The 26,211-nt window shown below is 38.6% G+C and overlaps 1 protein-coding gene across 1 annotated transcript; it reads right to left on the reverse strand.

The window, feature by feature from the left end:
• Window positions 1-1,381: 1,381 nt before the first annotated feature.
• RBM24 (RNA binding motif protein 24) lies at window positions 1,382-13,099 on the reverse strand. The gene is made up of 4 exons (XM_020986805.2): window positions 12,552-13,099; window positions 11,290-11,413; window positions 9,602-9,656; window positions 1,382-3,587 (listed from the first exon to the last, which is right to left on the reverse strand). The coding sequence occupies exons 1-4, from the start codon at window positions 12,717-12,719 to the stop codon at window positions 3,227-3,229; spliced, it is 708 nt and encodes a 235-aa protein (XP_020842464.1). The 5' UTR covers window positions 12,720-13,099; the 3' UTR covers window positions 1,382-3,226.
• Between the last annotated feature and the right edge of the window lie 13,112 nt (window positions 13,100-26,211).

Raw genomic sequence — 26,211 nt, forward strand, 5'->3', positions numbered from 1 at the left:
TATGTTGAGAAATGCAAGTAAATAGCAATATCAACAAGCCAAAGTATGATCAACCAATGAGGATATTCATAAATCTTTATCAGATTCCAAAATAAGACAGGTGAGAGCTACTTCAGTGCAAAATTCGATCTCTACAAAATCCCTTTCCCCCCTCCCCCAACTTTTTTTTTAACTGGGTCTATAATTTCACCCGTGTAGTAAGCTCCCAGTGAGCATGGGAGTCACGTTTATATTAGATAACACTATCTGCTCATGAAGCTTGGCACCTTCTTTGTAATTTGTAGTTTTAGAGAATTGTCTGGAACACTGAGAGAATAAAGTGACTTGCTCAGCTGGCATGTATCAGTATTTGAACTCAGCTCTTTCTGACTCATTTTGTATCTAATTAGCCAAATGCCTCTAATAAGAGCTTAAACATCATATGATAAACCATTAAAAGGCTTTCAGACTCCAAAATGATATGATTTTGGCTGTGATGGTAATAGTTATGAAGAAAACTTGATCAGATCAAGTTCCATAGAATTCAGTTGTTCATAGCTAATGAAGCACAGAATGCTGGATATAGCAATATATCAAAAACTGAATATATTGAGCACTTAGAGGAATATTCTAACTTTAAGGCCAATGAACAAACCAATTTCATATTTACCTAGAGACAAGACTTAAAGTCAAATTTTATAAGGCAACAGAGTACTGTAGGTTTGATGCTGAATTTGGAGACAGAGGACCTGAGTTCAATTCCCAGCACCATCCCTGAAGTACTTATATAATGCTGGGCATATCCCTTAATATCGTTAAGAGAAGAAAAAAAAGATGGATTTGGATTTAAAGAATTCTATAGTTCCTCACAGTTAGAAATTTATTATCTTATCACTTCTCCTTATGGTCTCCCTAATAGAATTCCTAAGAAGTCCATGCCAGCAAATGGCATATTCCACATCTTACTGAACAATGTTTTTAAAGAAGAGGAGTCAGATTATTAAAAAAAAAAATCCCAAATAGATAGCAGTCATTTAATTGGAGAGACTAAGTTGTTCATTACCAGCACCTATTTCTTTGTTTACTAGACCCTCAATTTTGCACTGTAAGACCAATCTCTTTATAGCCATTACCATTATAATGGGACATCTCTACGTGTCCAAAATTCTAAGCCCCAGTTGATGCCCCTCCCCCCCTTTTAAGTAGAATTCAATGTAACAAAATTTCAAGCCTAAAGAATTCAAATTAGCATTCACTACAATGGGATTTGACTTCTATCATTAGCTAAGAACACTGTTGTGATAATAAGTTAATGAAACTTATGCCAGTGTACCAAAGCCTGGTCTCTGGGAAGCTGTTTGTCCACGAAGAATTTTAGATATAAATCATGACTTGACTCTAGTTAAAAGGAGACATTCTTCACTTTTATTGCATAATTATAGACAATGCAACAGTAGATTTTAAAAATTATATTTAACACAAGTGAATAGTTTAGAAGATCTGAAATGTTATAAAGCAATATACATATTGAATAAATAATATGCACAGGAGAGTCATGTCTACATTACATAACACTGGCTAGTATTTTGAATACTTAAAATAAATCCAGTGAAAATGGATAAAATCCATAAAAATGCTATCCTGTCTTCCCTTGTATGAAATTGTTCAAGTATAAAAAGTCCAATACAGTGTAAAATATTATTTGATTTAGGTTAAGAATAAAAATTGCAAGTATTGTAGTTTCACGAGAAAAATGTAAAGCAGCATTTTAAACTACATAAAAAATAGTGGGGAAATTGGACTAATGAATTGCCAGGAAAGTAGATCTACATGAGCAAAATACTGAAGAGGAAGCAGTATGAAACTAGCAACACATTCTGTAAAAAACCTAAACTCTTGTTAATGTAAGAGTACCCTCTCATACAGTGCACATACTGAATTTAAATAAATCTAAGTCAACATCTTTAGCTGAATAGGTTAATATTTAATATGCTACATCTAAACCTACTAAATAATTTATGCCATGAGATGAATACATAATTTTACAGTGTCACATCTAAAGTTCCTTTCTTTAGAGTGCAGCATCGTAAAACTTCAAAATAAATATTTTTTTAAATAGCATTACAATTAAGGCACAGTATAAACCACATATCATTAACCCTTGAAGAACTGTAGTCTCAGGAACCTTGTTGTCTTATTTACTGAGTTCCCTAATAAATAGTTTTAAATAGGACTCTGTAATAGATACTAAATCATATAAATCATTTCAATAAGGTAGAAAAAAGTTTCCTTAAGACAGTTCTCAAAGGTTCAAATTCTGCAAACTTCTTCCTGCCTTTATTCACAAGCCACGAGTCAACGTAATAAATAGAAAGAGAAGGCTGTTGTAGTAAAGGGCTGATCCTATTTCAGAATCAGAATAGCTGACACCAGCAGTTAAAAGTTTCCCAAAATTGAAACAGGATGGGGAGAGGGATTAGAATGTGACAAGCTCATCAAACAAGCACAAGTGATGTGTTCTTTCCAGAACTGTCTGTGTTATTGATTGTCTGTACAGCTGTTGCACCCATTACTTCCACATCACTTGCTCCATAGTTCCACTCATCCAGAGGACAGATGAGAAAATAGCTTTGGTGCCTGTCCACCATTTTACCAAACGGCCATGCTCCTCAGGATTGTTCGATGCCCATTATGAGACAGCAAGAAAATCACTTTCTTACTTGAATAAGTTCTATAGGCCATAGTGAAAACTAGAAATGACAGTCAGTGCTTTAATTATTTTAAAAAATATGTTTTAAAAGTTATATAAGCTACATATTGCTCACTCTGATTTCTTTTCCCTGGTTTAACTTTTTCAAAACAACATTTTCTCATTTGAAAAAGGCAGTTTGCTTCCCTGATACTATTAAAAAAAAACCCACCCCAACAAAAACCCCTTTATTTTATTTTGTCAAATGAAGTTCTATTGTTACTCCTATAGTCTTTTCATGGCAGTGCATTGTTTATTCAGTGTCTCCTGGATTGACTCCTGAAACTAATTCCTCCCACTCCCCTGGCCCTCACCCCTTTTTCCCATAGCAACATGATTCGAGTACAAAGACAGTGGAATAAAAATCTCCTGATTTGCAGTAGCATAACTTTTCTTAAAGCTGCTTAGTTAGTGTTAACCACCTTATTATCTACTTAAAACTGGAAGGCTGGGGAAAAATAGAGAAAGAAATTCAACTCTCTTCAGATGGCTGGTCACTCATTGCATACGGTCTGTTTGCAGCTGCTGTGGCTGATACTGGCCAAATGCTGCTGCCGCTGCCGCCGCTGCTGCTGCTGCAGCAGCTGTCCCAGGTGCTGCTGCAGTGATTGGCTGCTGGACTGCATAGCCATAGCCCCCAGCAGTGACATATCCTGCAGCAGCTGGAGATGCTGCATATGGGTACTGGTCATAGGCTGCTGCTGCTGCAGCTGCTGCAGCTGCTGAGTATTGTGCATATGCAGCTCCAGTGTAATCAATGTAAGGTGTGGTGGAGGCAGCAGCTGCTGTAGGTTGGACATGTGGAATTACAACTCCAGGCTGCACAAAAGCCTGTGGATAAACATAATGGGCAGGTATCCTGTTGAGAAATAGAAAAGAAAGTCAGATCATAGTGAGATCCTACGTACAAAAGATCTGTTGTTCAGAAGTAAAACAAACTCAAAATTTAGTGGTTATTATGAGCATAGGGTTGCCACAATAGCTACATTCTAGCAGTCCAATGAATGCACTCTGGCAGTAGCCCAAAACATATGTAAGTGCTCAGAAAAAGAAGCCAACAATAACTGGAGCTAAACACATCATGACAGCATTCTTATTTATATTTGTTTGCTCAATACCACCAAATATGAATTAATAGCCTCATCAATAGTTAAGGGAATAAGTCAAGGTTCAGGATTTCGACATTCCACTTAAAAGCATTTAATAGCTCTTGACTTAAATATTAGAGTCAGATTTTAGAAAAAAATTAAAATCACTCTATAAGAGAAAAAAATTCTGACAATTCGAAAAATTCTCAGTTGCAAACATTGGACTTTTTTTTTTTTAAGTACCCTGTCATCAGTTAGGTCCAAAGGATGGGAGCTACTTTGTCAATACTGATTCACTGAAGAAAATTTCAACCAAATATTTAGGCAGGAAAATGGACCTTGTTTAATTATCATGGCAACCCTACTTAAAATTGCTATGCAGACTCAGCACACATTAATTTCTCTGCAACCTCAGTCACCCTTATTAAAAAAATAAAAAAAATAAAAATAAGAAAATGCAGGCGACAAAAAAAGTTTTAAAGTTCACAGGTGTGGTAGACACGGCAGAATCACACTTTTCAAACGAACTGTAGTGCAGCTCACTCTATCATAAAAGGCTGTTGTGGGAAGCTACAGAAATGCTATTAACATTCATTGCAGTGGTTCCCAAGTAGATGTGCAGCACACTTTTTTTTTTGAGGGTAAAATTTGTAAGGACACAAGGGTCAATCAAACCTGTTTGACTATCAGGCAACTGATGTCAGCCAGCTTGTTTATCTCTATGCAAGACAGACAGAGGGGTTGGGGGGAGGTGATGAGGTAGAGGGGGTAGGAAAATGCATCTAAAATATAATAAGATATATGATATATGAAAAATAAAATATAAAATATAATTTTAAAAGGTTTATAAAATGACACCTAAATAAAAAGACGTTTCTTTTCACATTCACTAACTCTCCATTTTCTTCTCCAAATCAAAGAAGATGTGGCTTTATTCTTTTTATAGGAATGGTCACTCCATTGATATGTATGTGTAGAAATGAAGTCTATTATTATGTGACACCATATAAAAATTTAGATGTAGCCTGTCAAGTAAAATCAAGCACCCATTTAAATTATACACAAGGAGCATACATTCTCCCATCTCACTTTTAAAGTTCATGTGATTTAAAAAACAAGTTTGAGCTGCAAAAAAATGCACATCTCAATTTTTAATAATGAAATTTCATTAATCCTTAACTAAAATACCCCTATAAATATGTGACCTATTGATTCCACCTTTATACAATATAACCACCAGTGGAAAACACTCCAGATATCTAGAGACATTACGACAAAATTTCATCCAAAATTTAGCAAATCAACAAAACCTATTGAAAATTCAAATAATGGTTGTCTTTAAACTTGCCGTTCAGGAATCCTAATGTTAGAAATCAAAACCTACAAAATTATATTTGTATTATTCACCTTGCTTTTTCAGAGTTTCCCTTTAACAATACTCATAGGAGACACCAAGTCTAATAAATATTCACAAAAAGACTGAGTCTACTTCAATAGTTATTCTACGCCAGCCCAAAGCACAAAAGTTTATTCTAATGGTGAAAATACAGTGAATTTTACTAGATTTGTAGTTCCTTCCCTATGCCAACACAAACCACGTCATCATGTATTCTGGAGGACACTTAGAGATATTAACTATTTGTTAGGAACTAGACACAAAGCCCTGCCCATAAACTCTTGTAATTTTTTTCTAAGTTAAGCAACTAACCTCACTAAAAGTAACAGGCATTGGCATTATGAAATGTTATCCCTGTGGATCATCTCTCTCTCTCTCCATTATATTGGTCTCTCCCAACCTTTCACTATCATGCCATTTTACATGGGTGATTGACAGCACAGGCTGCAGTGGGGCTATTTTTGATCATGTCATGAGACAAGGGTTTCAAGCAGAGTAAAATGTCTTTATAAGGCCAAAGAAAACTCTGCTGTATCTGCTGTAAAGGCCAGCAAGCATGGATCTCACTAATACTGAAACATTAACCCCACTGGACTCCTACAGGCCTAAAGCAGCTGAAGCAGTGACTAGGTTGGCATCTTTGATTAGGCTATTAACTTGAATAATTTTTGCTCTGGGGGAATGGGGTTTGAGTTTGTGTCATAAGATTTGATTTTTTTACATTTGCTTATTAACTTTTTCTCTTTTAAGGAACAGAGATATATCCAGAGAATTACATTCATAAGGGGAGTCCCATAGTGTCCCAATTGCCGGAGACAATCTTTTCCCACTGAGAACAGCTTTTCTCTGATTTGATTATGCCAATGAGTAAGTAAACTTGTCTTAACACATGTCAGCAACCTGCATCAGACTGCTTGTGAACATCAAGTGAGGGAAAAAGGAAGAATCTGGGTGGCACATGAGTTAACTGTGGCATAAAGCTATTGAAGATGGGGGAGAATTCAAACTCCTTGAGGGCAGGGACTGTTTCTTTTTCATTTTTATTTTTTTGTAGCCCCAGTACTTAGCACAGGACCTAGTACATAGTAAATGCTTTACAAATGCTTGTTGAATTGAATTAATAAATGCATTTGAATCACGAACATTAAAAAGCAAACAGCCTGGGAACAGGGTAAAATTGAATATCAGGGTAGCATATTTACAATGGTCTCCCTATGAGGAGAACCCCTTTTCCAGACTGGAGAGCCTTTACATGGGGTGCAGTAGACTTCTCTCTGCCATATTTCTACTAATTCTCTCCCCCAGTTCAATCTCAGAAAGTAGAGGTTAGGAGGTATAGCAAAAATGAAGTAATGCCTACACGACTGGCAACCATCTTTTGTACTCTTTTATTCCCCACCCATACACCCTCACTGCCACATCTTCCAGGTCCAAGGAAGAGAAATCTTCCTCAAACACAAACCAAAAGAAGCTTAACAAAACATTGTTCTAAAATTAAACAAAGTAGAACAAAACACTGTTCTACAGAGTTCACATGAGATGGCTGTCCTAACTGTAGTCAGGAGCTTAGTATTTAGTGATTCACAGTATACTTGAAACTATTTAAATTTCAAATAAAAATGGTAAAGTTATTATTACCTTAAACTATACAACCAATACCAAAACCTTTTACACATATCAACAAAAACTATGTACCACTTATCCACAATTTGAAATAACCTCATCTGATTAGGCATAGTACTTAGGATAAAAGCCCATTCAGTGAAAAAGAAAACAAGTTTATTTTCAATTTAAGAATGCTTGAACAGCAGAGTAACTCACTGAATTAAGAAGATTAATTCTACTTGGAATCTGTATCCTTTGTAAATAAGTACTTAGCACAATGTCTGGCACACAGTAGGTGCTTAATAAATGTTTATTGGATTGAATTAAGTGAAGTTAAATAGAATAATTTATTCATCCATTAATAGGTGGCTTTTACAGCTAATAATCACCAGGAAGTAGCTACTATCTAATATTAGATGTGAAAAATAAAAGTTCACAGCTAAAAATGTGCTGTATTTAAATTTTCCATGTAATACTTTCAACTCAAGTTCATTTTGTTAATCTTCTGCTCAAGAACATACAATGGCTCCCTATTGCCTAATACATTAAAACCAAACTCTTCTGATAGACATCAATCTCACCACAATCCTATTATCCAAGTTTATTTCTCATGACTTCCCAATATATGCCACTTGTTAAGATCAAGTTGGTTTCCTTATTGCCATCATAGGAAAACGTCAGACTCATTCCCAGTTCTTCCCCTTTGCTAATGTGTCTCCTACAACCCCCACCCAGAAATGTCTCCCTCCAACCCATCCATTCAAATTCTACCCATCCTTTAGGATTCATTTATCCCATCATCTCCATAGAGCCTTCTTCAACACTCTCTCCAATAATGATCTTCCTTCTTTGAGCACACTTGCCATATAATTGAGCAGCTTGTTATATCCTAAATGATTTAGGAGTGTTAGTTTTCTCTCTGCACATAAACTATAAGCTCTTTGAATGTACAGAACATGCCTTATATGTCTCTGTGATCATCTACTGTCTAGCAGAGTGTGGCATACATAGTAGGCATTAATAAATTTTTACTTGGTTAACATTATGTTCCAAAATGACAGACTATAAGATCTGTCAAATCATGACAAATTATTTCCCACAATTCTCTATTACTTATGAGTAGAAATGCTAATCACATGCATAAGGAATTACATATATATATATATATACATATATATGTGTATACATGTATATATAGTTTGTTATTTTTTTGTTGATCCCCAAACTATTGTGGAAGACCATTGATGAGTGGCTGTCAATATAATAAGGCACTTTTCAACTACTTCATACTTCCCTCACTTAAGTTAAAAAAAAGGTAAGTTTAGGTAGAAAGAAAGAAAAAAGAGGAGGTCCTTGGGTGTAAAGATGAGGGCTAGAAAAATACACTAAAAGTGCAACTTGTCAGCCGATTCATCCTTATATACACCTGGAAGCGTAGAAAGCACAACTAACCTGGCAGCCAGATTCCAATGCTCCAGGCCACAAATATGCAGTAAACTCAGATTAGGCATTAAGAAACCATTAGTTGGGCAGGGGGGACAATGCTCCTTAAACAACTGGTATGTTTATAAAACTTAACTTCTGGCATCCACACAAGGAGCTCGGTGTAGTATAGAGAATGCAGTTATCAGTTATCAGTTATCAGAAAAATTAGCTGGGGTAGCATCAGTACTATACGTTGTCTGGAAGAGGGGGAAGCAGGTAGCTGAGTTACAGAACATTGCCAATCACAAAATCAAGAAATGCAAGAAATACAGGTAGGCTCCCCCAAAGTTAGGTGTAAGAAGTAAATATTAGTGCTACTATACTCAGAAATAGTCTGATTATTAAATCTGATGGGAAGAATTGGCGCTCCAAATTAGAAAAGCCCAAGCAGACATACATTGTTAAGAGACAGGCCTCCATACCCACCAAAAATTAATAAAAGAAAAGAAAAAATGACCCCCCTGCCCCACCCCCACCTGAGAAACTAGAACATGCAAGCAGTGAATCTGTTTTCTTACATAGTGAAGTCACACATTTTAGCACTCACTACAAAAATATGGTTAAAAGGAAGTCACAGGCTACAGCTTAAAAGCAAGGAAAAAAAAGACCCTTTGCTCCCCATGGCAAAGTCAAAGTCAACAACACTCCTCAACACCACCACCAAAAACCAAAACAAAAAAGAGCTCCCTCCTCCCCCCCAAAAAAACACTTTTCACTACAGCTCTTTTCAATTAAATAAAAAGCACACGTTTAGCTATCAACACCACTTCATTACTGTAATAAATAAAATAAAGCACACGGAGGTCTATTGACTATTATGAAAATAAAACAACAACATACATGCATCGTTAATCACCATCTTAGCTTGTGTGTTTGTGTCTACTGGTTACAGAGTTTAATTCCAAACAGAACTATTCCACATCTTATCATCATATCCTTCTGATCAGTTAGCTTAACTGTATACGATCCCTGTCAGATTAGAAAGAGATAAATAACATTGAGACAAGCTGAAGAGTTAGAAGATTGATGGGGCACAGTGGTCTTGTACACAAGTCATACCTCTTTTTTTTTTTTAATCATAAGCTCAAGAGGTGTCTGGATTGGAGGACTGCATACTTGATCACATAACTTGACTTATCTAAAAACATTTATAGCATCACCATCAAGAAGCAAAACAGGTAGTTTTTTTAAAAGAGAAATCAGGAAAACTCAATGGCAGGATGATATTGTCCACGTGTGACAAAGGCAGGCTAACAGATGATATACTTGTGTTTTGGAGAACCTGTTTGATTGACTTACCCAAAAGGTCTCTGTATAAGAGCTGGGTGAAGTTGTTGAACACCAAAGGCAAAACCTAACAACAAAACATATTACATTCTCTATATGAACATTCCAACAGCTACTTATCACTGCTATACATAAAATATACAATGACAACTTTCATTTTATATTTGCATTAGATACACTAATTTAAGTCATGTAATTTTTTTTAAAAAAGAGAAAACTATGTTTGGGGAATGGGAGAAGCGGACAAACCCACATTTAAACAAGTTTTTTAAAAGTTTCATATAGCCTACTAGTTTGGATTTTGGCTTAAAAATCATTAAAAATGAAGACAACAACTGACAGAAAGCAGAGCATTCATTATGTGCAAAGTTTCCCTGACATAAACACACTCTAAAAGACCTCAGGAGGATGCCACAATGAATAGTGCTTATGAATTCAACTAAGCACAACAATACTGCTTCATGTTGAGTTTTCCCTCACAAATATGTATCCTATAGCATACTAAATTTATGTTTCAATATTTATAATACTATTTTGAACTTAGTACATGACTTCAATGGTCTATGCAAGTTTATAGTCAAAGAATCATAGATTTGGAGCTCAAAGAGATCCCAGAGCCCATCAGATCAAATTCTCTCATTTTACAGATGAGGAAACTGAGACCTAAGGAGGTAAAGCGATTTGCCCAAGGTAACATAGCTAGTAAGTGGCCAAAAGTAGGCTCTGAACCCAGGTCCTCTGAGTCCAGAGTCACAACTCATCACACTCTTACCACACTATGGGTAGATTTTATGGATAAAAAATTTTTTTAAAAACCAATAAAATGAATTCTCTCTTTTCTTTTTCTAATAGGTATATACTCACAATGTACTAAAGATATATATTTTGTTTTTCTCTTGCTGAAAAATATATCCATCAAATTCCTTGCATATCAGTTATCTACCCCTATGTTGGTATACGGAGACACCTGTCATTGTTAAGGCAGGGAAAAACTTTTTGAGTACAGTTTGTATTGAAGTAGAAATCCATCCTCAAGATTTTAGAATCTTATAACCTATGCATCTAAATATAAAAATTTGCTTTTTAAAAATTACTTATATCTTCTACTTTCAGTTATCCATGCAAATGGAGGAAGGCAGAGTTTTGAATAATCCTGAACAGCAGATTATCAAATAATCACTTCTGCTTTATAATACACAAGGTGTTTCCCCCCTCAGCAGATGTCCTGTATTACTTATGGTTTGTTTAGGCCAGTCCTCAGATTAGTTTGCATTCCCCAAGCACATGTCAAATGAGAAGGGAAGCAGCCCAGAAGAGTATTAGGTAGACAGGTGTAGCTAGACTGGGATTAAAAATTTGGCACAAATAAGGGACATGTTGATTGTGCCTACAGATAAATGAGAAGAATAAACTGCAATCACATGTTATTCATGTATGAGCAAGGCCTACAAATCTGGGTCCGTACAAAGCCATCTGGAATAATATTTCTTTTTTATCTAAGATTATGCTTTTACAGACACTTCTCTGTGTTTGCATATATGGGAAAACTGTTTACACATATCTTCATTTATCTTTAAAGTGAAAAAATGTTTCTTTATAGAATGACCAATGAAAAGCACCACTCTACAATAAACCAATGGGTTCTGTCTTTTGAATCATTGTCTCTCTCTTCACAAGTACCAGAAAAGACTATTTCTCACCTGGTTGCATGATCCTGGGTTTTGCCCCCAAGTACGCCAGATTCACGTTGGCCTTTCTGCCGTCAATGATAGGGTTGGGATCCTTACAGGCCCTTTCAGCAGCAGCTCTGTCAGCCATGGTGACCTTAGCAACATACATATACACACACAAATGCTACAAATTAAACCTGTGAAGGAAACTTACTAAGCACTCACACACAGGCACTCGTTGTCAAGCATTTCTTTATCATGATCCCTTTCATTCCACAAAAGGAAAAAACAAAAACCAAAAAACCTTCCCGTTGGCCTGCAAAGCACTGCCCCTAGCAAGCAGAGGTTTGGAATCCTGATCACCCTTGTCTTAACATTCCCCCCTTGCCTGGCACTGCTGGTGGTCCCCATCCTAAGGCCAGGAAAAACACTCCGTTTAAAGAAAACGGCTCGTTTAAGAAAGAATAAACCTTTCTCATCAGTATCTTCCAGAATACGCTGTTCGATGTTCTGCATGGGAGCTGTGACCTTGCTAACTTTAGGCAACTTGCTGACCTTGACTGCATAAGTAAGTTCAACCCTAATTAGGCATACCCCCCCCACCCCCGCCTCATAAATGGTGCTTCGGAAAGCAGCCACAAGACTCGGTTATATTAAAGCAGTTACTTTTTACAGGTTAAAAAAAAAGGAAAATAAAAACAGGGGATGGGGTGGAGGAGAGAAGTTAGGACGGGTAGGGCGGATAGATAGACAGCAGCAGCTCCTTTGGAGTGCCCTCTCTCTGACCCAATCGGGATCGCCAGGAGACGGAGCATACTTTTTCAAAGCCATAGGGCAGCTAAACTTGCTGCCATCAACGTAGGAAAAGCCATTTCCCAGGGTAGCGGCTCCTGGTCACCAGCCTCCTCCTAAAGAGGATCTAACTTTTTTCCTTGCAACATCAAATCCTCCGAAACACTACAAAAACATAGATTATCTTCCACACTTCTACTCCTTAGAAAACCCCAAGCGGTTAGGGAGACTGGCCTTCCCATTCCCTTTCCCCCACTCCCTCTGGCCGAAAAAAAGTTTCAGCTCAGCCTGTGGTTTACATTAGCCTGGCCCCTGGTCCCCGCCCCGAATCGCCGGCTTCCTGGGCACCCCTACTTCCCTCCTACCCGAGGGGGATCCCTAGTTTCTTCTGGCAGATGGGGCTCGTCTTTGTTCTCCCTTTCCCTCTCGCTCTCCGTCCTTCTCTCCATCTTCAAGGTCTCTGACCCCCCTCTCCCATTAACTCGCTCCCTCCTACTTACAAATCCATAGCCCCGGGATTTCCCCGTCTGCCGGTCTGTGATGACCACAGCCTCTTCGATCTCCCCGAAGACCTCGAAGTACTTGCGCAGGCTGGAGTCGGTGGTGTGGTACGGAAGCCCCCCGACAAAGATTTTGGTGTATGTGGTGTCCTTCTGGGTGGTGTGCATCTTCCCGCTCTCCCCGCGGCTCCGGCTTGGGCTCCGGCTCCGGCTCCGGCAGCGGCGGTGGCGGTTGCTGCTGCTACTGCTGCGGCTGTGGCTGCTGCTGCTGCGCCGCCCCCTCCGCCCCTTCGTTTCTCTCACCCTCTCGAGTCCAGCCGAAGCCAAAGGCAAGCCCAGTGGGGAGGGGGGAGGAGAGCTGGGCAGCGTGCGCGTGTATGTATGTGTACGAATGTAAGTGTGAGTGTGAGTGTGTGCGTGCGCGCGTGTATGTCGGGGATGGTGGGCGTCAGAGCAGCCACGGAGAGATCTCAATACCGGGGTGAGGGTCGTGGGGTTTCCAAAGTCGTAAGCAACCTCAGTCTGTAGCCTTCCTCCACGCTCGTCTCCCGCTCACCCCTGCCGGTTACAGTCCAAACTCTCCTCTTTTCCTCGCTTCTCAGTTCTTATTAGTACACCATATGGATATATATTTATGCGTACGAATACATATATATTTTTTTCAAACACAATATATTTCCACTCACCCGGCAGGGAGCCCGAAAGGAGAAGCGAGGTACCCTTCCACAGGCAAAGGGTGGGAAGAAGGGGGTGCTTTTGAAGGTAGATTGTTTATCTAAAAGAAATCTCCTGGGTGGGGGTTCTGATCTTCTCCTAGGGTGACTCTACTGAGTGTCCAAAGAATAGGAAGAGCTGGCGGTCACTCAAGGCGCCTGCAGCAGCTGCGGTGGGAGAGGTGTTCCGGGACCGATGGCACGCCGCGGATTCCCTTCTCCCAGTTGCCTTCCCCGGGCCCTAAGAGCGGACGGAGGATGGTCCTGGGTGTTGAGTTACTCTCCACTATCTTTCTTCCCCTCCCCTCCCATGCCGGGGGGTCGGAGCCCGGCTGGGGAGGGGGGGCGGACCGGGCGCCTGCGATTGGCCAGGTCCCCACCTGGAGCAGACACCGCCGCCCCCCAGCTGTTGTGAACAGCTGCTTCTCCTCCTGCGCTCTGCTGAGCTGCGCGGGCTTGGCTCAGGGAGCGAGCGCCAGGGCAGAGTTGGGGATGATTGAGGGGCGGGTTCGCGCTTTGTGCTGACTGCTCTCCCTCTTCTCGAGTCACATTTTCAAGACCCGGCCTCATCTCTGGAATCCGGGGCGCGGAGGACAGAGCCTTGTTCAAAGCTGCTTTGGTTTCCAAACCTGAGAAAACGCATATGGAAGCTAGGGGCTGGCTGTGCATTAGAGACTTTAGAGAAAGTCACCAGAGTACCCGTTCTGTGTGCGTCTGTGTTCTGAAGCGGTGGGGAGTAGCCCTCCTACTCTACGCAAGGCAAAGGAAGAGGCTGCGTCTGCCAACAGGATTTGGGGGTGCAAGGGAAGTGCTGAAGGGAGCAGGAAGCAACTGACAGTGTAGAGGTAAAGTGGGGGAGGCATAGCTAAAAGGCAGAAGGAGTTGCTTTAGAATGCTGTGCACATAGTAGGCATTTAATGAATGCGGATCCTTTAACGCTAACGACCCTATTGAATCAAATAAGGTAGTAATGGACATCAGTTACCAATTTCTATTTTGAAATACCATAAAATGAATGTTTAGCAGATCAGCTATCCAGATTTCCATCCACGCATCAAACTGACCGAAGGTTTTAAAGTTAAGTTCTCTCTTAAACGAAAACGTAAGCCATTGTTCATTATTTGAGTCTGGCTGATGGTTTTAAATGCAACCTGCTATCATTTTATTATGCTATAATCGAAAATGATTTCAAACTTAACTAATAAAGTACACTGGTAGGTTTCTAAAAGGCCTCTATGCCCTCTCTATATTTCAGAAAATACATGGCTATCAGTGCACCAGAGTGTTTTGAAATAGTTTCCTAGCTTTTAGAATTTTTTTTTTTACCAAGAGTATGTTAAATCAGGCCATAAAATTATTCTAGTCACATATGATAGTTGTAAGGAAATATTTAATGTGAGATGAATGTTGGGACCCCATTGTTAGGGCCTAGTCTGTTTTTAAGTTATTTTCAACAGATTGTACTTTGGAAGCTAGTGCATTTTGCTGCAGTTTGCTCATTTAGAACAACTAATCTAAACCTTTATAAAGTTTAGATATAAGGTGTACCAAGACACCTTAAGCATAGACAGAATGGAATAAATGGTTTCATAATCACAAAACTTGTGAATGAAAATATTCTCATGTAATTTAAATGACCCATTCCACTTTTAGATAGTTCTAATTGCTAGGAAATTTTTCCTCATACAAATTTCAGTTTAACATTGGCCTCCTGGCTGTTCCATGAACAAAACCCTTAATCTCTCCACTTGGCTTTGGGCGTTTTCTCTGTCTGTCCCCCATGCCTGGAACTCTCTCCCTCTCCCACTCCAACTACTGACCTCCCTGACTTCCTTTAAGTGCCAACAAACATCCCACTTTTTACAAGAAACCTTCCCTAACTCCTCTTAATTACAGAGCCATCTCTTTTAACTGACCAAGTCTTGTTCCTATTGGGGAGCTCTATCCTCAAACACTACTTCCTATGAGAGAGAGATCTAGCCACTTTAACTCCACCATACCCAGGATGAAAATGTCCTTCTTAGCTAGCTGACATTTTCTGTTGTTTCCATCTTTCAGATGAACATCTCATGAAAGAGTAATTCATTTTCTACAAAATGGTGCATGGAAATTTTCTAGTTCTGAAGCTGAAAGATAATAAAAAAAATTGATACCCCTTGTTGCTATGTGATTCAGTGTGTGTAGGCATCTGTCCAACAATTGATACCGATACACCTCAGTCTTAGGGGCTATTGCTCCTTGTTTTCCAAAACTAATGTCATGTCCATTTGTCAGCATCTCCTTCTGCATAAAGGTAGGCTCACTTGCAATGGCCCAAACTGTTCTATTTGCATTTATGAATCTAAGCCATTTTTACCATGTAGCCTTGAGCCCATATAAGCTTTCTGAATTCAATGTTTCATAGGTATTAAATACCAGATATTTCAACATGATTATACATTACTAATTCAGGTTTGAAAAACAATACTTGGATGATCCTTTTACTCTCCCAGCTGCTTTTGCCAGTGAGGGATGCTCATGTATTTGTAGTTATGAGATACGATTTTAAGTTTCTTTTTAGTGAAGAATCCATAAAATTTTCCAAAACTGATAAATGATTTCCATGCTAGTGAAATTCAAATTAGTTTTCACAGATGTCACATAAACCCCAAATTTTCACTATGTCAGGTTTAATCATATTTGATTAAAGGAGAGGCCCAAAACAAAAAGTAAGGACATAGGTTCTACTCTAGATTAGGCCCACTAATCAGGGGTGTTCCCTAAGTTTATGTCCTCATCACCTCCTATGGTTTCAGTGATCATTTCTATGTTGATGATTCCCATATCTACTTATCCATCCCTAGCCTCTCTCCTGACCTCTGGTTTCACATCTCCAATTGCTTCACGACATTTTGAACTGGATGTTTTTTAGATATCTTAAAATCAACATCTCCAAAACAGAACCCATTAACTTTTCTCTAAATACTCTCCTCTTCCTAATTTTCCTAGAATTGTCAAGTGTACCACCATCCTTCCAGTTAACTGGGTTTGCAACCAGGGTGTCATACTCAATGCCTTCACCCCTCCCCACCCCGTATCCAATCAGTTAAGTCCTTTTATCTTCTTAAAATCTCTAGTATATGCCTACTCCTTATTGTCCCAGAAATTGCCACTACCCTGATATCAGCCTTACTGCCTTATGGGTGGACCATAGCAATAGCCTACTGGTTAGTTTTCCTGCCTGCAACCCCTCCCAACTGCAGTCACTACACTCAGCTGTCAAACTGATCTTCCTAATGTGAAAGTCTGACCATTTCAACTGTTCCTTTCATCCTGCATTCAATTAACCCCAGTGACTTCTTATCACTTCCAGGATAAAGTATAAAATGATCTGTTTAGATTTTAACTCCTAGGCACCTAATAAATGACTGTGACAGAGTCATATGACTTTGGGCAAGTCACTTACTCTCTGAGCTTTGGTTCTTAATAGTCTAAATAATAATAATTGATCTGTCTACTTCTAGAACTTATTGTGAGGATCATATGAGGCAATGTAGGTATTTAAATGTGCTTCGAAGAGATTGTGGAAAGGACCACATTATGGAAAGAACCAGTAGACCTGAGTCTGAATTGTGACTTCTGCCATTACCTGTGTGACCTTAGAAAGGTCACTCAAATCCTCTAAGCCTCTAAGTCCTTGTATGTCATACATAATCATTTTTAAGGCCACCTTTCAGCTCTCAATATCTGTGTGAATTCTTAGCACTAAAAATTGAACATAAAATATTATTATTTAAATGTTATTATCCACTTTTCATTCAAATTCCTACTTTTCATCTAATTACCTCTCTGAGAACAGAACCCATTCAGATTTCATATCCATTAGCTAGAGGAAGAAGAAAATCAGTATATTCCTAGGTTTTTTTTACAAGTGAAATTAAGACTTTGAACAAAACTGAAAACAATGCTTGGTTTTAGAGACCTGGGAGGTTGCCTGAGACTAGATGTATTATTGCCATAGGTCACTATTTTTTAAAAAAAAAACCTACCTGCCAGATTAACTTAGAGATTTTTTTTTTAGAACAGAGAGACATTACAGAATAATTATGCCTCATTAGAGTAGACTATTTGCAGCTTATCTAAAAAAGACACCAAAGACACTATGATTTCAGTGCAGTGATTTTTTTTTATAAAGTTCATTAAATGTTTACCCAGAATCTACCCAGGATTTCCCTTAGGGACAAAACCAACAGGTTTATGGCCTTTCCAGAACTCTTATGATCAGTTGCCATTTCTGCTTCTCCGGGTAGATTATTCTATCTCTGTGCCAGATAACAAATGTGTGTGTAATAGGTTATGCTGCTATTTTAGTGTGTAGAAGAATTGGCAATCACATCTCCAACCAACACAGTTGAGGCCACCCTCCTGGGGAGAATTACATCTCTGTTGCATTCATGTAGGCTGCATCTATGCTGTTAGAATGAAGTGTAAAAACGTGGTAGTTCTAAGGAAAATTCAGGTCACAGAACAATGTTCATTTGAAATATCCAAATGATTTAGACAAAAGTGCTTGGGCAAGGATAAGTCCTGAACCGATTGTTCTCCATTTTCCCTTGCCCATGTTGAAGTGGCCCTACATATACCCCTTTTAGAGATACTCACATTTTTACTTCTATTGTCTGAGTCTAAAAGGGAAGTAACAGAATTCAAGCATATTAAATTAATACTATATTTTTTCATTTAGGCCTCTATTTTGGACTTTGAACCTTTAAATAGTGTGGGAATTTATTTGGATTTAGATAACTGCCTAATATTTTAAAGGAAGAGAAAGTACTCTTTGAGATGGATTAATTGGCTTTCTCCTTATGACAGTTTCACTAAAATAAACCTTCCATTTACAGGGGAAAATGGCATTGTATAGTGGAGAGAACACTGCCCTGAAAAGCACAGGCTGAGTTCTGGGCAGTCTCTGGCACAAATAGTGGAACGTTAGTAAAATTACTTAAACTATTTCCTAATAATGTATGTGAAATTGCATTATAAGTTGTGATGACATGATTTAAACATTACTTTCAACATTTATTCACATTCTTATTAGACTTCTAAGGGAATTTTGAAGGGAAGTCTTTTTCATTGGGAAAAAGAACTCTCAGATTTCACCTACATTATTTTTCTTTTTCTATCACCTAAGCTTCAATTTCTTAAAATCTTTGAAATTAGAAGGTTGGATTATATGATATCTAAGACCATTTCTGGATATAATATTCAATGAAATCATATAGTTTTCAACTTGCAGCTACATGTAGCACGACCATGCTGTCTTGTCTGCCTTCTTTACTTTTCAATACTTGTGAAATCCTCTTTTTCACAATTATCCAATTAGAACATTTCTGCATGAACTTTCTTTTTTGACTAAAGTCCTAATCTCTTGGGCCATGGAGATGGCCCTGGTTTCTTGAAGGCCATTAGAGGACACAAGCTCTGGTCAAGTTCTACCAAGTTGGCTTTGAGTACAGACCCCATGATGTCAACTGAGTTTCAGCCTAGCTAAGTCATGAGAGACTCACTGGACCAAAGATGAGTAATTTTTTTCAGCCACAGCTCATGAAGACCATCCATCAAGATGTGGAGAAAGAGATTGTAATTCTAAGTAGGAGCATGAAGAAAGCATATCCACACCCATGAAATTACAGATTTGGATCAGGGACGGGACAGCTATGTAGTATCTTGACAGAGCCGTAGGATTGGAGTAAGGAAGAGATGAGTTTCAATTCCACTCGTGACACAAGCTGAGTGAGTGTAGGTGAATATAACCTCTCTGGTCCTAAGTTTCCTCATATGTAAAATGAGGGGATTTGACTAGATGAACCATGCCCTCCATGGATACAGAATGGTAATGTGATTTCTTCAAGGTCAGGCAGCTAGTAAATGGCATAGTCAAGATTTGTAACCAGGTCCCTTGACTTCCAATTCAGTGCTCATTTAATTCAGTATACATTTATTAAGCATTTACTTTAGTTTGGGGTAACTGGGCCATGTGCTAGGGATACAAAGGCATGCCTGTCCTCAAGGAGCCTACACTTTACAAGAAATGATATAACATATGTTCAGATAGTTAAATACAAAGCACCTACAAGGTGGAGATCATTAAAAATCAGAGAGATAAGAAAATGTCTTGTGTGGAAGGTGGCTCATAACTATGCCATGAAGGAAGCCAGGAATTGTAAAAGGAGGGAATGAAGAGGGAATGTGTGCTGTAGTCATGGAGACATTCATCACACTAATAACACTACCTAGATTTCTTGAGTCATTAAGTTCTGTTGGCCAATTGCTACTGACACAACTGAAGATTGAAATCTTAAATGTTAAGTGTTCACAGGCAATCAGAAGACCTGGAAACCAGGAGTTGAGCAAAGCCAGATTCCTACTTCACCCCATCACCCTTCACTTTCTGGTCCAGCTTGTGTCAAATAAATTGTAATAGTGCAGAATATTTATCATGATCCTCAGCAAGAATTTAAATGGGTTAAGACCAATGTTAGGAAACAAAACACAACACTCAAGGGATCTTTTCATTTAAAGGGCATAATCTATCTCTCTTCCTTATTCTGTTGGCGAAATACAATCCTAGTTCTCCAGGCATGAACATTTCCAGCTGTTCGTTTCAGATAATCGCAGAGTGAGAAGAGGCCTCAGAAACCATCTAATCCCTTCTACCACATAGCAAACAAGTAGAAGTTCATCCTTTCCTTGAAGACCATTAGTCAAGGGACGGGGGGAGTGGCGGCTTGTTACTTTTAAGGCAATCCATTCTACTTTTGGAAACCTCTAATAATGAGAAAGTTTTTCCTCACAGGAAGCTTAAATCTGCCTCATTGCAACTGCCATTCACTGTTCCTGGTTTGTTCTCTGGGGCCAAGCAGAACAAGTCTATTGCTTCCTGAAGGTACCAATCATATTCTTCTTGTCTTATTTTCTCCAGGCTAAATACCTCTAATTCCTTCAAAGGATCTTCATGGGATATGAGCTCAAGAACCATCACCAGACCTGATTGTCCTCCTTTGGATATTTTCTAGCTCATCAGTATCTTTTCCACCAGCGGTGCCCAGGATTAAACACAATGCTCTTGAAATGAGCTGACCTGGGCAGATGTCATTACTTTCCCTAGTCCTGGACCACTAGTGGCAATGAAGTGGTGCAGTGGACATTTGGACCTGGCCTCAGGAAGACCAGAATTAAAAATCTGGCCTTAGGCATTTATTATATTTGTGGCAATATTTCTTTCCCTCAGTTTCCTCATCTGTAAAATGGGGATAATAATAGCACTTACCTCCCAGGATAGTTGTGCAGATAAAACAAGATAATATTTGTAAAGCATTTGCAACCCTTAAAGTATTTTATAAAAGCTATTATTATTATTACTATTACTATTATCATCATTATTAGTAATGTCAACTATGATTATCATTATTATTGGGGCACAGTGGACAGAGTTCCTGGAGTCAGGAAGACCTGAGTTCAAATCGGGCCTCAGATACTTACTAGCTGTGTGACCCTGGGCAGGACATTTAGCCCTGTTTGCCTCAGTTTCTTCATCTGTAAAATGAGCTGGAGAGGGAAAAGGCAAATCACAGTATCTTTGACAAGAAAATCCCAAGTGGAGTCACAAAGAGTCAGATATGACTGAAAAATGATTAAACATGAACACATCATCATCATCATCATTAAGCTTAAGATCACAGGGGTTTTTTTGGCTGCCATATCACACTATTGACACATATAGAGTCTGTGATACACTGAAATATCCAGATCTTTCCTAGCCAAACTTTTGTATAATTATACGTCCCTTGTCTTGAAGTTCTTTTTTTTAATATAAATTTATTAATTTTCATTTTCAATATTTACTTCCACAAGATTTTGAGTTCCAAATTTGCACCCTATCTCACCCCTCCTCCCACCCCAAGATGGAATGCATTCTGAATATCCCTTCCCCTACTCTGTCCTCTCTTCTATCTCTCCCCCCTTCTCTTATCCCCTCCCCTTCTATTTTCCTGTAGGGCAGGATAGACTTCTGTACCCCATTTTCTGTATTTCTTATTTCCCAGTAGCATGTGAAAACATTTTTTTAAACATGTTTTTAAAACTTTAGGTTTCAAATTTTCTCCCTCCCTCCCCACCCACTCTCATTGAAAAGGCAAGCAACTCAATAAAGGTTATACATGTGCAATTATTCAAAACACTTCCATAGTAGACATGTTGTGAAAAACTAATTCTATTTCCCTTAATCCTATCCTGCCCTCCCATTTATTCTATTCTTTCTTTTGACCCTGTCCCTCCTCAGAAGTATTTACTTCTGATTACCCCTTTCCCAATCTGCCTCCTCTCTATCATCCCTGCTCTCTGTCCCCTTCTCCCCCTATTTTCCTGTAGGGTAAGAGAGATTTCCATACCAATTGAATGTGTATGTTATTCCCTCCTTAAGCCAAATCCTATGAGAATAAGATTCACTCATTCCCTCTCACCTTCCCCCATTTCCCCTCCACTGTAAAGACTTTTCTTTTTTTTTTTTGTGAGATAATTTACCCCATTCTACCTTCCCTTTCTTCTTCTCTGAGTATAATCCTCTCTCATCCCTTAATTTTATTCTCCAGATATGACCCCTTATCTTCAACTCACCCTGTGCCCTCTATCTATCTATCTATCTATCTATCTATCTATCTATCTATCTATCTATCTATCTATCATCTATATCATTAATTTTTTCCTCCAACTACCCTAATACTGACAAAGGTCTCATGAGTTACAAATATCATCTTTCCATGCAGGAATGTAAACAGTTCAATCTTAATAAGTCTCTTATGATTTCTCTTTCCTGTTTACCTCTTCATGTTCCACTTGAGTCTTGTATTTGAAAGTCAAATTTTCTATTCAGCTCTGGTCTTTTCATCAAGAATGCTTGAAAGTCCTCTATTTCACTGAATGACCATTTTTCCCCTGAAGGATTATACTCAGTTTTGCTGGGTAGGTGATTCTTGGTTGTAATCCTATCTCCTTTGCCCTCTGGAATATTTATTCCATGCCCTGGTCCTTTAATGTAGAAGCTGCTAAATCTTGTGTTATCCTGATTGTGTTTCCACAGTACTTGAATTTTTCTTTCTGGCAGCTTGTAATATTTTCTCCTTGACCTGGGAACTCTGGAATTTGGCTACAATATTCCTAGGAGTTTTCCTTTGGGGATCTCTTTCAGGAGGAGATCTGTGGATTCTTTCCATTTCTATTTTGCCCTCTGGTTCTATATATCAGGGCAGTTTTCCTTGATAATTTCTTGAAAGATGATGTCTAGGCTCTTTTTTTGATCATGGCTTTCAGATAGTCCAATAATTTTTAAATTCTCTCTCCTGGATCTATTTTCCAGGTCAGTTGTTTTTCCAATGAGATATTTCACATTGTTTTCTAATTTTTCATTCTTTTGGATTTGTTTTACAGTGTCTTGATTTCTCATAAAGTCACTAGCTTCCAATTGCTCTATTCTAATTTTTAAGGAAGTATTTTTTCAGTAATCTTTTGGACTTCCTTTTCCATTTGGCCAATTTTCTTTTTAGGGCATTTTTCTCCTCATTGACTTTTTGGACCTCTTTTGCCATTTGGGTTAGGCTATTTTTTAAGGTGTTATTTTCTTCAGTATTTTTTGGGTCTCCTTTAGCAAGCTGTTGACTTGTTTTTCATGATTTTCTTGCATCACTCTCATTTCTCTTCCCAGTTTTTCCTCTACTTCCCTTACTTGCTTCTCAAAATCCCTTTTAAGCTCTTCCAAGGCCTGAGACTGATTCATATTTTTCTTGGAGGCTTTGGATGTAGGAGCTTTGACTTTGTTTTTTTCTGGTTGTATATTTTGATCTTCTTTTTCACCAAAATAAGATAATATAGTCTGATTCTTTTTGTGCTGCTTGCTCATGATCCTGGCTAATTACTTGAGCTTTAAACTCTTTGTTAAGGTAAGAGTCTGCTTCCAATGTGGAGAGTGTACTGTCCCAAGCTTTGGGGGTTTGTATAGCTGTTTTCAGAGATACTTTTAGGGACCTGTAAATTTTCAGTTCTTCCAAGGTGGTATGACAAGGGGCGAGGTGTTTACTCCTTTCCTGGCCTGTGACCACAAGTACTCCTTCCTGTAACTGTGAGGAGGGTTTCCTTTTCACAGCCACTACAAGCTCCACCAAGCCAGCACTCCTCCTCACCCCAGGACCACCACACAGAACTGTGACCCAGATCCAAACGGACAAAGCAAGAGATTCCTGCCTCAGCACTGGCAAAGAGATCCCTGCAATCCCTCTCTGATCAGCCACTGGATTCCCCCTCAGTCTATGGGCCGGAATCTCAGGAGGGAGCTGCCCCCCCCCGGGCCACCCTCTTGGGGAATGGAGCTGAGATCTGGCGTTCCTCTCTCAGCACTGCAGAAACAGACTTTCCCCACTGACCTTCTAAGTTGTCTTTGGCATTTGTGGATTGAGGAGTCTGGAAGCCGCCACAGCTGCCTGTGATTCAGTCCTCTGAGGCCTGCTCCAGGTTCGCTGCAGCCTGCGCACCCATGCCTCACTGCACTCCACTTCCAGACTGGCGTAATATACCTTTCTGATCAATCTTCCAGGTTCCTTGGGGTGGAAATTTGTTTCACTCTGTCTTTTTAGAATTTGTTTAGAGCCATTTTTAATGAGTATTTGGAGGGGTTTGGGGGAGAGCTTAAGCAAGTCACTGCTTTCACTCTACCATCTTGGCTCCACCCCCCTTGTCTTGAAGTTCTGAAGTTGATTTTATGAACCCAACTGTATGACTTGACATTTAAATATCAGTGGATCTGTGGTCTCATCAACATGAGTATTGTTCCTTCCAATAGTTTAGCTTGCACCCCATTTATGACTTTTAATCTTGTGCAACTCTTATTGCTTCCCTTCCATGAATCCTTCATAGGGAGTCCACTCAAATGTGCTGAGAGCCTTCTTTTAGCTCTTTTGCTCATTGATTATCCTTTGTCCTGATTACATGAATGCTCCACCATCTTTTCTAGTCATGTACCTCTCTGATGATCTCTCCTATATAGTTCTTTCTTTTGGCAATATATTTCTGCATACTCTCTATCACAATGTACTTTACTTATTCTTCATTCATATCTTGCTTTTCTTGTTCTATCTCCAGTGCTTAGCACAGTGCTTTGTACATAGTAGTGCACATAAATGCTTAATAAATGCTTCATCTATCCATCCATTCATCTATTCATTCATTGCCTTTTGGATGAACTGCAATTTTAAATCTTTGGAACCTTATTTGTTTTTATGCAGCATGATCAGAAGATTGATGTTAAGTAGATATTTTGGGAAGTAACTTAGGGTCAAGTGGGATCACATTGTATAATTTCCCAGTCAGTCCAGTTCACTACCATACTTATTCAGTTCTGGGCTCAGTTCACTGATCATCTGAATTGTCTGTCAAAGATACTTGAACTGATGGACTAACCTTATTGGCTGTCCATCTGACTACATACAATAGTATGGGTGATAAGCATTCCTCATCTACTTGATTTTTCCAGTTTATATATTTGAGTTAAGCTCTTTTGAGCAATTATTGATCTCATACAGGAGGTTCTGCAATGTTCTGGATATGGATGCAATTAGGATGTCATCTACAAACAGAAGGACATGGAGGATCTCATTATTTGAGATCCCTCTTTGATTAAGACTCTGTGTTGGATATCCTCTATGACTGTGGCAACCTTTGGTGAGTATATCTTCCTCTTTTATGCCTAGCTTAATAATAATCAACAGAGAGTTGATAAACAGCTGTTCCTTTCCTTTCCTACATTTTTCAAGGAATCTTACTTGGTTTTAGCATATGCATGAGATGTACCTTGTCAGAAGAGAGACTTTTAGGAAGCATTTTGGTTTGCTAAATCAAATGTTTCCTTATAATTAACAAATAAAAGGCACAGTAGGATCTTGTAGTTTCTTCATCTTTTAGCCAATTAATTGTATAAAGGTATGATCTGTTACATACTTTTCATTTATGAAGATCTTCCTTCTCATATCATCATCAAGGATACTCCTAGTATGTTTGTGAGTTATTAAGATGATTTTGTATGGATGGAAAAAATAGGCTCATGAGTCACTACTGAACAGTAAAATGTATACTCTGTAAAGCCAAGGACTATTTTATTGTGGTGTTTGTATTCCAAGAGCCTGGAACAATGTTAATAGTAGCTACTTAATAAATGCTTGTTGAATTGAATAGAATGTTTTCTTAATGGCTTTTTCCTCAGAGCTTTCCCTGGGGAAGAAAATGGATTATCTTTGCATTTGATATCTTGATAATCAATCCTTCTATGCCCTCAAGATTGTGTTGCCTCTAGGATAAATGTTCTCTGGCTATATTTGGTCTAGCCCTGTTGCTTTCCTCATCATTGCTTTCTTTAGTGTCATTTCTACTTTCTCATGTTCTCCATGTTACCCAGTAGGCACTGTGATGTTAGAGTCCAAATGTGGTGGCTTCACCATCATTGATGAGAAAAAACTTGATAAAAATTATAAAATTTGGTCTTATGTTATTTAATCCAGTGTTTCAGCCTGTCAAGATGTTTTTGAATCCTGACACAGTCATTTAGCTATCTTTTTTTAGCTATGTGTCATCTGAAAATTTGATGAGCATGTCATTTATGTTTTCATCAAAGTCATTGATATGTTAATAAAAATATCAAACAATACATACTGAAGAACAGGTCTTTGGGGAATTCTACTACCCTCTTTCCAGGTGACATTGAATATGGTCATTTGACCAGTCCCTGTGTTTAGCCCACATATCTCTATCTTACCTACAAACATAGCATAAAAGACTTCACCATATATTTGAGATAATTTGTAAAATACACCTATGCAGGTTGATGTTTTTTCAACAAACCAGAATTTATTTTCTCTCTTTCCCAC

Source organism: Phascolarctos cinereus, unplaced genomic scaffold, assembly GCF_003287225.1.
Source record: "Phascolarctos cinereus isolate Bilbo 61053 unplaced genomic scaffold, phaCin_HiC Scaffold_4;HRSCAF=312, whole genome shotgun sequence".
Lineage (NCBI taxonomy): Eukaryota > Metazoa > Chordata > Mammalia > Diprotodontia > Phascolarctidae > Phascolarctos > Phascolarctos cinereus.

Coding starts and splice junctions, on each gene's coding strand:
- RBM24 (XM_020986805.2), bottom strand. CDS start 12,719: ATGCACACCACCCAGAAGGACACCACATACACCAAAATCTTTGTCGGG. Junction 11,414..12,551: donor AATCCCGGGGCTATGGATTT/GTAAGTAGGAGG, acceptor TATGTTGCTAAG/GTCACCATGGCTGACAGAGC. Junction 3,588..9,601: donor CTTATACAGAGACCTTTTGG/GTAAGTCAATCA, acceptor ATTTCTCAACAG/GATACCTGCCCATTATGTTT.